Here is a 13,067-nt window from a genome sequence, read left to right as displayed (position 1 = left end):
GGGACACCGGATAGTTGAGGTTATATGTACATGTAGGTAGAGTTATTAAAGTGACTATGCATAGATGATAATAACAGAGAGTAGCAGCGGTGTAAAAGAGAGGGGAGGGGGGGGGGGGGTGCAAATAGTCTGGGTAGCCATTTGATTAGATGTTCAGGAGTCTTATGGCTTGGGGTTAGAAGCTGTTTAGAAGCCTCTTGAACCTAGACTTTGGGCTCCAGTACCGCTTGACATTAACGAAATTCACGGTACTACCCTGAATTTAATTATTTAAAAAAACTGTTCTCCTTCAGTTGGATTTAAATGTCTATTCAGATCCCCACATAGGCTCAGGAACCTGGGAGGGGGAACCTCTTCATTCAGTACTCCCTGTAACATTAAGGCTGTAAAGCCTTGGAGATCCAGAAATCTATTTGCGCCTTCAAAGTGATGTCTAGCTTCTTATATTTTTTATTTGTTTGACGTGTGCAATTTATCACTTGCACTATAAAAGCGACAAAGTCCACCTTCTTCAATATTGGTGTGTCCACTACCATCTCCTCTCTGCTCACTCCTATGTCCACTGCCTCTACATAGGAGACCTGCTGGATAGCCCTGATCCTAGCTACTGCGACCCCCTTCATCCTTACAGGGCACTCCGGGAACTCGGGAACATGATTTCCATCACAGTTACAACAACATGCTTCATCTGACTCTTCAACTACGCCATAGTTATTCCTTCGACATTCACTTGACCAAACTATTTACAATTGTAACAATTGTGTCTTTGAAAATGAATGATGTGAGGCTGTGTATGTTTGCAGCCGTTCATTGACAGTTTTGAATAAGTCATACAAATAAGTGCTGGATATTAAATCAGGAGGTGAAAATAGTGCCCCCTACCCTAATGAAGTTAACCTCCTGAAGTGTGAGTGGGCGAAACAGGAGGCAAAGTACCTGGGTTACCAGCTGGGTAAAGGTGAAGTTCGGCCTCAGATGGACAAAGTGGAGTCCATCATGAACAGCCCTCAACCCAGAACCAAGACACAGGTGAAGTCCTTCCTAGGTCTGGCAGGTTGGTACCGGAGATTCATTCCGGGTTACTAGCTGGGTAAAGGTGAAGTTCGACCTCAGATGGACAAAGTGGAGTCCATCATGAACAGCCCTCAACCCAGAAACAAGACACAGGTGAAGTCCTTCCTAGGTCTGGTAGGTTGGTACCAGAGATTCATTCTGCAGTTCTCGACCATCGCTGTCCCTCTGACCAACCTCACTTCAAAGGTGGCCACCAACCCTGTGAAGTGGACTGAGGAGTGTGAGGAAGCATTCATGATGCTGAAAAAACGACTCATTCCCTGTTCTGCAGACCCCGGATTTGCTGAAGAGATTTCTCGTGCAGGTGGACACTTCGGCTGTGGGAATTGGAGCTGTACTGGCCCAAGGGGAGCCAGGGGAAGAGCTTCCCGTGCTGTACCTGAGTCGAAAGCTGTTGCCCAGGGAAACCAGGTATTCAACAATCGAGAAGGAGTGCCTGGCTATAAAGTGGGCCCTAGATAGCCTCCGTTACTACCTTCTTGGGAGGGAATTTGAACTGCACACGGACCACAGAGCCCTGACCTGGATCCAGACCATGAAGGACCGGAATTCTCGTGTGACCAGGTGGTATCTGGAGCTCCAACCTTTCAGGTTCTGTGTCCGTCACAAGGCAGGAAAAAGGAACGTCACGGCGGACTACCTATCCTATCCCGGCTCCTGAACCTGGTCGCTTCAGGAGAGGAGGAAGGTAATGTGATCCAGCTTGGAAAACACAGTGGCCCTCTGGAGCGGCGCGAAGGTCGAGGAGATGAGTGGTAGCATGGTAACGGTTCTTAACTGTAACGTCATTGGTCAATGCACGCGCACAAGGTCTTATCCCTTTTCTCCATGAAGAAGAACCTTGTGCTGGTGGGAGAGGAATAGGGACAGATAAATCCAGCAGCTAAGGAGATATGTAGGTATCCATAGCCTTGGTTTCCGGTCCCGACAAAGACTACAGACGTCCCCGGGGCAGTGTGATGCTAGAGAGAAGGTCAATCCCGCAGTCATAGGGTCGGTGCGGCGGAAGCGACATGGCCTGGACCTTGCTGAACACCTCCCGGAGGTCCTGGTACTCTATGGAAATAGTGGAGAAGTCAGAGGCACCTTCCGTAAAGACGTCCTGGGGCAGGTTGTCATGACTTCAGGAAATGGGCGTGGCAGAACGGACTCCAGCTCATGATGGCACCAGTAGACCAGTTGATGAGGGGATTGTGTCGTTAGAGCCAGAAGAATCCCAGGGGTGACTTGATGAGCAGGAACTGGATAGCCTCGCTGTGGTTCCCTGACACCCGTAGCTGGATGGGAGTGGTGTTGTGTGTGACTCGGCCTGTAGAGCGCCTGTCTAGCTCTCTAACTTTGGCAGCCTAGCTAACTTCTAAGACCTCTATGGATAACTACTATCTCCTCTATGGATAACTACTATCTCTTCTATGGATAACTACTATCTCTTCTATGGATAACTACTATCTCCTCTATGGATAACTACTATCTCTTCTATGGATAAATACTAGTGGTCAGATTAAGTGCTTGACAACCTTTGTCACTCTTTTCTCTCTGTGTCTCTATTTATCTTCAGACTAACACAGATGCTACCGATGCCACTGCCAGTAAAATCAAACAGACATCATTGATATCATATCACTTAAAACATCACGTTCCACACGTGTGTGTGTGTGTTTGTGTGTTTGTGTGTTTGTGTGTGTGTGTGTGTGTGTGTGTGTGTGTGTGAGTGTGTGAGTGAGTGTGTGAGGGAGTGTGTGAGTGAGTGAGTGAGTGAGTGAGTGAGTGAGTGAGTGAGTGAGTGAGTGAGTGAGTGAGTGAGTGAGTGAGAAAACAAAAAGATAATTACTTGACACATTGGAAAGAATTAACAAAAAAAACAGAGCAAACTAGAATGCTATTTGGCCCTACACAGAGAGTACACAGTAGCAGAATACCTGTCCACTGTGACTATCCCAAACTTAAGGAAAGCTTTGACTATGTACAGACTCAGTGAGCATAGCCTTGCTATTGAGAAAGGCCGCCGTAGGCAGACATGGCTCTCAAGAGAAGACAGGCTATGTGCTCACTGCCCACAAAATGAGGTGGAAACTGAGCTGCACTTCCTAACCTCCTGCCCAATGTATGACCATAATAGAGACACATATTTCCCTCAGATTATACAGATCAACAAAGAATTTGAAAACAAACCCAATTGGGATAAACTCCCATATGTACTGGGTGAAATTCCACAGTGTGCCATCACAGCAGCAAGATTTGTGACCTGTTGCCACAAGAAAAGGGCAACCAGTGAAGAACAAACACCATTGTAAACCCATATTTATGCTTATTTATTTTCCCTTGTGTACTTTAACCATTTGTACATTGTTACAACACTGTATATATATATATATATAATATGACATTTGTAATGTCTTTACTGTTTTGAAACTTCTGTATGTGTAATGTTTACTGTTCATTTTTAAAGTTTATTTCACTTTTGTATATGATCTACCTCACTTGCTTTGGCAATGGTAACACATGTTTCCCATGCCAATAAAGCCCTTGAATTTAATTAAAGAGAGAGAGAGAGAGAGAGAGAGAGAGAGAGAGGGAGAGAGAGACAGAGAGAGACAGAGAGAGAGAGGACAACGATGATGCAGACAAACGACAGGCTGTTTGCAGATGTAATAGATTTCAGTGTCTAACAAGCACATAATATAGATGAGGAGGGTGTGTGTGTGTGTGTGTGTGTGTGTGTGTGTGTGTGTGTGTGTGTGTGTGTGTGTGTGTGTGTGTGTGTGTGTGTGTGTGTGTGTGTGTGTGTGTGTGTGTGTGTGTGTGTGTGTGTGTGTGTGTGTCTGTGTCTGTGTAACAGATTTGTTTCCCTGATTCAAATGCAGATAGTAATTACCTGAGTGTGAGATATAGCATGATAGATGGTGTAGATGTGTTGACAGCCAGCCACACAGCAGAGCTGAGCTCATTACAGAGAGAGTCGAGACTAACTAACAGACAGACAGACAGATAGGCAGGGTGAGGGTGGATGGTTGAATGAAAGAGAGGGCAATCTCTAATGTATCTTGTTTCTCCCTCACAATGTTCAAGGCGTGAGAAAGTGTGAAACATTATCTTGATGCATTTCAAGAGCTTATTGTAACTATATTGTCGATGTGGCATTATCACCCCCCCACCCCCCCCTGCCTGTCTCACAATTTCCTCTGTGTCTAGGATAAATGTGTGTGATCATCTGAGTGTGTGTGTTCATCTGTGTGTGTGTGTGTGTGTGTGTGTGTGTGTGTGTGTGTGTGTGTGTGTGTGTGTGTGTGTGTGTGTGTGTGTGTGTGTGTGTGTGTGTGTGTGTGTGTGTGTGTGTTTGTGTGTGTGTGTGTGTGTTTGTGTGTTTGTGTGTGTGTTTGTGTGTGTGTGGAGTTTCTTCACTCCTCTTCTTCCTCATCGTCATGTTCGTCAGGGTGGTACCCGTTGCCACTTCCCTTCCTCATCGTCATGTCGTCAGGGTTTTTGTCTTGCTGCTGCCCATGATGACAGGAATGGAGATCTCTGCAGCCTTGATGGCCTGCTTGTTCAGAGGAGCCTCCACGGTCAGAACTCCCTCAGAGGACAGGGTGGACGTCACCTTCTCAGCGTCGGCCATAGGGGGCAGGCTGGAGCAGGAAGGAGAAAAGACCACAGTTCGTGGATAAAGTACTAGACTGGAGGCAGACAGAGCTTTTAACTCTCGATATATCTTCATCTTATCTCATTCATCTGATACTTTATTCAGATTTCCTGGTGTCTAAACTCTAGGGGAAACAGCACAGTCAGAATATCGTACAACCCCCACATACATTGGGAAGCTGTTGCCAATGGCTTTATGATCCAGGAGGATGGAAGAAGAGGACTCAAGGAAGGAAGGAAGGAAGGAAGGAAGGAAGGAAGGAAGGAAGGAAGGAAGGAAGGAAGGAAGGAAGGAAGGAAGGAAGGAAGGAAGGAAGGTTACTATTGGGATGCTGTCTATAAAATAATTAATTGAGACATATTTTATCATTTTCTTTAAATGTAAATGTAATAGTATGAAATAATTACTTACAAGCCCTTAACCAACAATACAGTTTTAAGAAAAGTAGAGTTAAGAAAATATTTACTAAATGAACAAAAGTGATATTAAAAAATAAAGGAAAAAATTAACACAATAAAGTAACAATAACGAGGCTATATACAGGGTATTACGGTACAGAGTCAATGTGGAGGCTATATACAGGGTATTACGGTACAGAGTCAATGTGGAGGCTATATACAGGGTATTACGGTACAGAGTCAATGTGGAGGCTATATACAGGGTATTACGGTACAGAGTCAATGTGGAGACTATATACAGGATATTACGGTACAGAGTCAATGTGGAGACTATATGCAGGCTATTACGGTACAGAGTCAATGTGGAGACTATATATAGGGTATTACGGTACAGAGTCAATGTGGAGGCTATATACAGGGTATTACGGTACAGAGTCAATGTGGAGACTATATACAGGGTATTACGGTACAGAGTCAATGTGGAGACTATATGCAGGCTATTACGGTACAGAGTCAATGTGGGACTATATGCAGGCTATTACGGTACAGAGTCAATGTGGAGATTATATGCAGGCTATTACGGTACAGAGTCAATGTGGAGACTATATGCAGGCTATTACGGTACAGAGTCAATGTGGAGACTATATGCAGGCTATTACGGTACAGAGTCAATGTGGAGACTATATGCAGGCTATTACGGTACAGGCTATTCCAGATTCATGATATGTGTGGTGTTGACTCCAGATTCATGGAATGTGTAGTGTTGACTCCAGATTCATGGTATGTGTAGTGTTGACTCTAGATTCATGGTTGGTGTAGTGTTGACTCCAGATTCATGGTTGGTGTAGTGTTGACTCCAGATTCGTGGAATGTGTAGTGTTGACTCTAGATTCATGGTTGGTGTGGTGTTGACTCTAGATTCATGGTTGGTGTAGTGGCCCCTGGATGGCGGTCTTGTGGAGCTCTTCTTACACGGAAGAGAGCTGTACTGTGCCGGTGATGCTTCGCTCAGCCTTCCATTACACTCAACCCTTTAGAGGCTTGACCAATCAAACATCTACAGGCTTGACCAATAAACCGTCTACAGGCTTGACCAATCAACCCTCTACTGGCTTGACCAATCAACCCTCTACAGTCTTGACCAATCAACCCTCTACAGTCTTGACCAATCAACCCTCTACTGGCTTGACCAATCAACCCTCTACAGTCTTGACCAATCAACCGTCTACAGGCTTGACCAATCAACCCTCTACAGTCTTGACCAATCAACCCTCTACAGGCTTGACCAATCTATCGTGCACAGGCTTGACCAATCAACCCTCTACAGTCTTGACTAATCAACCCTCTACAGTCTTGACCAATCAACAGTCTACAGGCTTGACCAATCAACCCTCTACAGTCTTGACCAATCAACAGTCTACAGGCTTGACCAATCAACCGTCTACAGGCTTGACCAATCAACCGTCTACAGGCTTGATGGATTTTAGTTGTTGACGAAATCAACGTTAAAAGGAGTCCGAGTCAACTTAATCTCTGAAGCAAATGGGAGAGGCATTTATTATTTTGTCCAGTCATTGACAGAGGCTCTACTCCATATTTTTTTTTTACAATTCCTATTTCGTCATGGTGACAAATTGTAACAACGCGTCATGCAACAGTGGATTTATTTATTTGTTGTAGTCGTCCAGGTTCTTTGACAACAGTGCAGTTTTATTGCTGTTGTGAAACAATGATGTTGATGTCACTTACGTGTATTTCCTGGTGAAGCATCTGGACACGAATCCATGTTCGTCCTTCCTCTCCTCATGCTTGCCTGTGGACACACACACCGGTCTTAGCACTCTCTCACACACCGGTCTTAGCACTCTCTCACACACCGGTCTTAGCACTCTCTCTCACACCGGTCTTGGCACTCTCTCTCACACACCGGTCTTAGCACTCTCTCACACACCGGTCTTAGCACTCTCTCACACACCGGTCTTAGCACTCTCTCACACACCGGTCTTAGCACTCTCTCACACACCGGTCTTAGCACTCTCTCACACACCGGTCTTAGCACTCTCTCACACACCGGTCTTAGCACTCTCTCACACACCGGTCTTAGCACTCTCTCACACACCGGTCTTAGCACTCTCTCACACACCGGTCTTAGCACTCTCTCACACACCGGTCTTAGCACTCTCTCACACACCGGTCTTAGCACTCTCTCACACACCGGTCTTAGCACTCTCTCACACACCGGTCTTAGCACTCTCTCACACACCGGTCTTAGCACTCTCTCTCACACCGGTCTTAGCATTCTCTCACAAACCGGTCTTAGCACTCTCTCTCACACCGGTCTTAGCACTCTCTCACACACCGGTCTTAGCACTCTCTCACACACCGGTCTTAGCACTCTCTCACACACCGGTCTTAGCAGTCTCTCACACACCGGGGACTGCAGTCCCTTCATTTACCACGCCCAGCTCATCCAGAGTTTGTTTGAGTATGAACACATGCTCTCTCTATGTGTTGCTGTTGCCTCTCTCTCTGTCTGAAAGTTCCCCTGATACTTCAACACTATCAAGGGAGCTACTGGTTCACTCTTTAGGAGTGACCATCTGTTCTGTTTTATTTACGAGGGGCTGAGAATAGAAGTCATGCCCCCCCCCCCTGCCCCGCCCCGCCCGCCGCCCTGTCCCCCTTGCCTGGTGTCGGTACCGTTTATCCATGTCCCCTTTGACACGTTACACGCTACACGTTACACGCTACACGTTACACGCTACACGGAGGGCATAACTCAACCTCTTAAGGACCCGCCCCTTTTTGTCCATTTTGTTGCCTAAAATGACTTACTTTTTTGACTGGTTTTGAAACCAGGTCCCTACATGCCAGGCCTGAAATACTGCCCTGTTATCTCACAGCATATCTGTTTGTTATGACGACAGCTGAGCTGCTAAAAGGAGTTTGCCACAGGGACCTGTCCCCCCTTTCCCACAGGACCACAACACTGAGGAGAGAGGGTGTGAAAGGACCTTTAAACATGCATTCATCAACACTGGGGAGAGACTGTGAAATTACCTTTAATAACCAGGGCCTTCAACCAGGGCCTTTAACCAGGGCCTTTAACCAGGGCCATTAACCAGGGCCTTTAACCAGGGCCATTAACCAGGGCCTTTAACCAGGGCATTAAACCAGGGCCTTTAACCAGGGCCTTAAACCAGGGCATTTACCCAGGGCCTTTAACCAGGGCCTTAACCCAGGGAATTCACCCAGGGCCTTTAACCAGTGCCTTAACCCAGGGCCTTTAAGCAGGGTCTTTAACCAGGGCCTTTAACCAGGGCCTTTAACCAGGTCCTTTAACCAGGGCCATTAACCAGGGCATTAAACCAGGGCCATTAACCAGGGCCATTAAACCAGGGCCTTTAACCAGGGCATTAAACCAGGGCCTTTAACCAGGGCCTTTAACCAGGGCATTAAACCAGGGCCATTAACCAGGGCATTAAACCAGGGCCATTAACCAGGGCCTTTAACCAGGGCCATTAACCAGGGCCATTAAACCAGGGCCTTTAACCAGGGCATTAAACCAGGGCCTTTAACCAGGGCCTTTAACCAGGGCCATTAACCAGGGCCTTTAACCAGGGCATTAAACCAGGGCCTTTAACCAGGGCCTTAAACCAGGGCATTTACCCAGGGCCTTTAACCAGGGCCTTAACCCAGGGAATTCACCCAGGGCCTTTAACCAGTGCCTTAACCCAGGGCCTTTAAGCAGGGTCTTTAACCAGGGCCTTTAACCAGGGCCTTTAACCAGGTCCTTTAACCAGGGCCATTAACCAGGGCATTAAACCAGGGCCATTAACCAGGGCCTTTAACCAGGGCATTAAACCAGGGCCTTTAACCAGGGCCTTTAACCAGGGCATTAAACCAGGGCCATTAACCAGGGCCATTAACCAGGGCATTAAACCAGGGCCATTAACCAGGGCCTATAACCAGGGCCATTAACCAGGGCCATTAAACCAGGGCCTTTAACCAGGGCATTAAACCAGGGCCTTTAACCAGGGCCTTTAACCAGGGCATTAAACCAGGGCCATTAACCAGGGCCATTAACCAGGGCCTTTAACCAGGGCATTAAACCAGGGCATTGAACCAGGGCCTTTAACCAGGGCCTTTAACCAGGGCATTAAACCAGGGCCTTTAACCAGGGGCTTAACCCAGGGCCTTAACCCAGGGCATTAATAGTAGTTTTAGTTCCTAGCTAACCACAAAGTAAGTAAGGGAATATATTAAATGTAAAGATGAAAAAGTGTTGTTTGAAGTCCAATCTAGAGTTTGTACACCATTACCCTCACTGTCCATCAATGACACATTAACACCTCACTGTCCTCTGTGGCACAGTAACACCTCACTGTCCATATATGACACAGTAACACCTCACTGTCCTCTGTGGCACAGTAACACCTCACTGTCCTCTGTGACACAGTAACACCTCACTGTCCTCTGTGGCACAGTAACACCCCACTGTCCTCTGTGGCACAGTAACACCTCACTGTCCATCTATGACACAGTAACACCTCACTGTCCATCTATGACACAGTAACACCTCACTGTCCAGATATGACACAGTAACACCTCACTGTCCATCTATGACACAGTAACACCTCACTGTCCATCTGTGACACAGTAACACCTCACTGTCCATTTGTGGCACAGTAACACCTCACTGTCCTCTGTGGCACAGTAACACCTCACTGTCCTCTGTGGCACAGTAACACCTCACTGTCCATCTATGACACAGTAACACCTCACTGTCCATCTATGACACAGTAACACCTCACTGTCCTCTGTGACACAGTAACACCTCACTGTCCTCTGTGACACAGTAACACCTCACTGTCCATTTGTGGCACAGTAACACCCCACTGTCCTCTGTGACACAGTAACACCTCACTGTCCTCTGTGGCACAGTAACACCTCACTGTCCTCTGTGGCACAGTAACACCCCACTGTCCTCTGTGACACAGTAACACCTCACTGTCCTCTGTGGCACAGTAACACCTCACTGTCCTCTGTGGCACAGTAACACCTCACTGTCCATCTATGACACAGTAACACCTCACTGTCCATCTATGACACAGTAACACCTCACTGTCCATATATGACACAGTAACACCTCACTGTCCTCTGTGGCACAGTAACACCTCACTGTCCATATATGACACAGTAACACCTCACTGTCCATCTATGACACAGTAACACCTCACTGTCCATATATGACACAGTAACACCTCACTGTCCTCTGTGACACAGTAACACCTCACTGTCCATATATGACACAGTAACACCTCACTGTCCATATATGACACAGTAACACCTCACTGTCCTCTGTGACACAGTAACACCTCACTGTCCATATATGACACAGTAACACCTCACTGTCCTCTGTGACACAGTAACATCTCACGTACTAAGCCAAGTGAAACACTAAGTGTACTTGGTAGTGTTTAGTAAGTGTGACGTCTCATGTGACTCGTTCATTAAATGCAGGTCATATATATATGTACCCGCCAAAATAAAGGAAACACTTGAGTAAATGAGGGACATAGTAGGTGTTTAGGAAATGAACATCCCATCATGCTTTGGGTCATCGACAAAAACTTTGAAAGAGGGGTCTCAAATGAGCATGTGTGTGTGTGTGTGTGTGTGTGTGTGTGTGTGTGTGTGTGTGTGTGTGTGTGTGTGTGTGTGTGTGCGTGCGTGCGTGCGTGTGTGTGAGAGAGAGTCAGTCAGTCATTCACTAGATCTCAACCCAATTAAACACTTTACGGAAGATTCTGGAGCGACACCTGAGACAACGTTTTCCACCACCATCAACAAAACGTGTTTCCTTTATTTTGGTAGTTACGTGTGTATACCCAAAGAGACATGGGGACTGTTGCATGGAGAGTTGGCCAGCGTACTAAAACAAGGTTCTCTCTCGTTAAAATATCAATACGCACTAAAATCACCCGCACAGCTGATTTCAATTGTAACCATCATTGGCCAGTGGCCACCAAAATTCTCGCTCCTTTGTTCTGATTTCATGGCCGGTGCCAGAATGAACCAGTTGGAAGGGCATTTGACTTCCATCGCTGGCAAACGTTTTCAAGACTATTTCGGTCTCTGGTGGGTGTTATTACTGGAACAAATGAATCTTGTTTTTTACTAACGGCGAGGCCAGACTTACAGAGATAGTGATAGAAAACAGATATAGAGATAGAGACAGACAGAGATAGAGACAGACAGAGATAGAGAGAGACAGAAAGAGACAGACAGAGAAAGAGACAGACAGAGAAAGAGACAGACAGAGATAGAGACAGACAGAGAGAGAGAGACAGAGACAGAGAGAGACAGAGACAGACAGAGACAGACAGAGACAGACAGAGACAGACAGAGACAGACAGAGACAGAGATAGAAAACAGATACAGAGATAGAGACAGACAGAGATAGAGACAGAGAAAGAGACAGACAGAGAAAGAGACAGACAGAGAAAGAGACAGACAGAGAAAGAGACAGACAGAGAAAGAGACAGACAGAGAAAGAGACAGACAGAGATAGAGACAGACAGAGAAAGAGACAGACAGAGAAAGAGACAGACAGAGATAGAGACAGACAGAGAGAGAGAGAGACAGAGAAAGAGACAGACAGAGAAAGAGACAGACAGAGAAAGAGAGAGACAGAGAGAGACAGAGACAGACAGAGACAGACAGAGACAGACAGAGACAGACAGAGACAGAGATAGAAAACAGATACAGAGATAGAGACAGACAGAGACAGAGAGAGAAAGAGAGAGACAGAGACAGACAGAGACAGACAGAGACAGAGAGAGACAGAGACAGACTGACAGAGACAGACAGAGACATAGCCAGAAACAAACACACAAAGAGATCTCCAGATATGAGCTACTCACCAGTGATCTCCACCACGCCATCCTTGGTCTTGATCACCAGCTCCTCAGGGGAGAAGTGGTTGACGTCCAGAGTGACCTTCCAGGTCTCCTGGGTCTGCTTGATCTCAGACATGCCAGAGCTGAGCTGGCGGGAGAGGGCAAGGGCGTACGATGCTGCCCCAGCCTGAGCCATCATGGGAGCCTGGGGCATCACCGCGGCCTGGGGCATCATGGCAGCCTGCATCATGGCACTATGCAGGGGGGACATCACAGGGCTCTGGGGCATCATGGAGGGTATGAATCCAGCAGTGGACATGTCAGGGCTAAGGGCAGATGGGCGCATGTAGCCGGGCCAGTGGGTGCTAGGGAAGGTGGGGAACTCCTCAGGGAGGGCCGGCATGCCGAAGGCCTGGTCAAAGAGCCGGTTGCCCTGGTAACAGTCACGGAAGGGGTCCCAGCTGGGGGTGCGGAGCAGGCTGAAGGGGATATGTCTCTCTGTCATGGTTGCTGGAGGAAGAGGAGTAGTACTATACCAGTAGAAGAGTTGTGGGCTGGCTGACTGGCTGACTGACTGACTGGCTGGCTGACTGGCTGACTGGCTGACTGGCTGACTGGCTGACTGGCTGGCTGGCTGACTGGCTGACTGGCTGACTGGCTGGCTGACTGGCTGACTGGCTGACTGACTTTGGTTGGTCTCTCTCAAACTTCCAATGATAGTGCTCCTCGGCCGAAGGCTTTTATGCACACAGCAACCGCCCACCTCTCGTCAACACTGTCACTGGCCCTCCCTTCTCAACCCTTACGCCCTGTCCCCCCCACACACCTCCCTCAGCCAGATATTTATAGAAGGAACTAGAATGTCTATTCATGGCAGATGTAGCACTAGAATGGAATCTAAATCCAAGGACCTCCCATCGACCAATCGAACACAGCTGTCCAGCACTTTGTTTCACCCCCTCCCTCCCTCCCTCCCTCCCTCCCTCCCTCCCTCCCTCCCTCCCTCCCTCCCTCCCTCCCTCCCTCCCTCCCTCCCTCCCTCCCTCCCTCCCT

General features: G+C 47.4%; 1 protein-coding gene across 1 annotated transcript; it reads right to left on the bottom strand.

Moving 5' to 3' along the window:
• Positions 1-4,392: 4,392 nt before the first annotated feature.
• Positions 4,393-12,781, bottom strand: hspb1 (heat shock protein, alpha-crystallin-related, 1). Its single transcript, XM_020470861.2, is given in 4 exon segments — positions 4,393-4,553; positions 4,556-4,700; positions 6,862-6,925; positions 12,039-12,781. Coding segments are annotated over 4 exon segments (771 nt in total). The 5' UTR covers positions 12,520-12,781; the 3' UTR covers positions 4,393-4,472.
• Between the last annotated feature and the right edge of the window lie 286 nt (positions 12,782-13,067).

Source organism: Oncorhynchus kisutch, linkage group LG28, assembly GCF_002021735.2.
Source record: "Oncorhynchus kisutch isolate 150728-3 linkage group LG28, Okis_V2, whole genome shotgun sequence".
NCBI classification, from domain to species: domain Eukaryota; kingdom Metazoa; phylum Chordata; class Actinopteri; order Salmoniformes; family Salmonidae; genus Oncorhynchus; species Oncorhynchus kisutch.
This window is presented reverse-complemented; position numbering and strand designations above follow the sequence as displayed.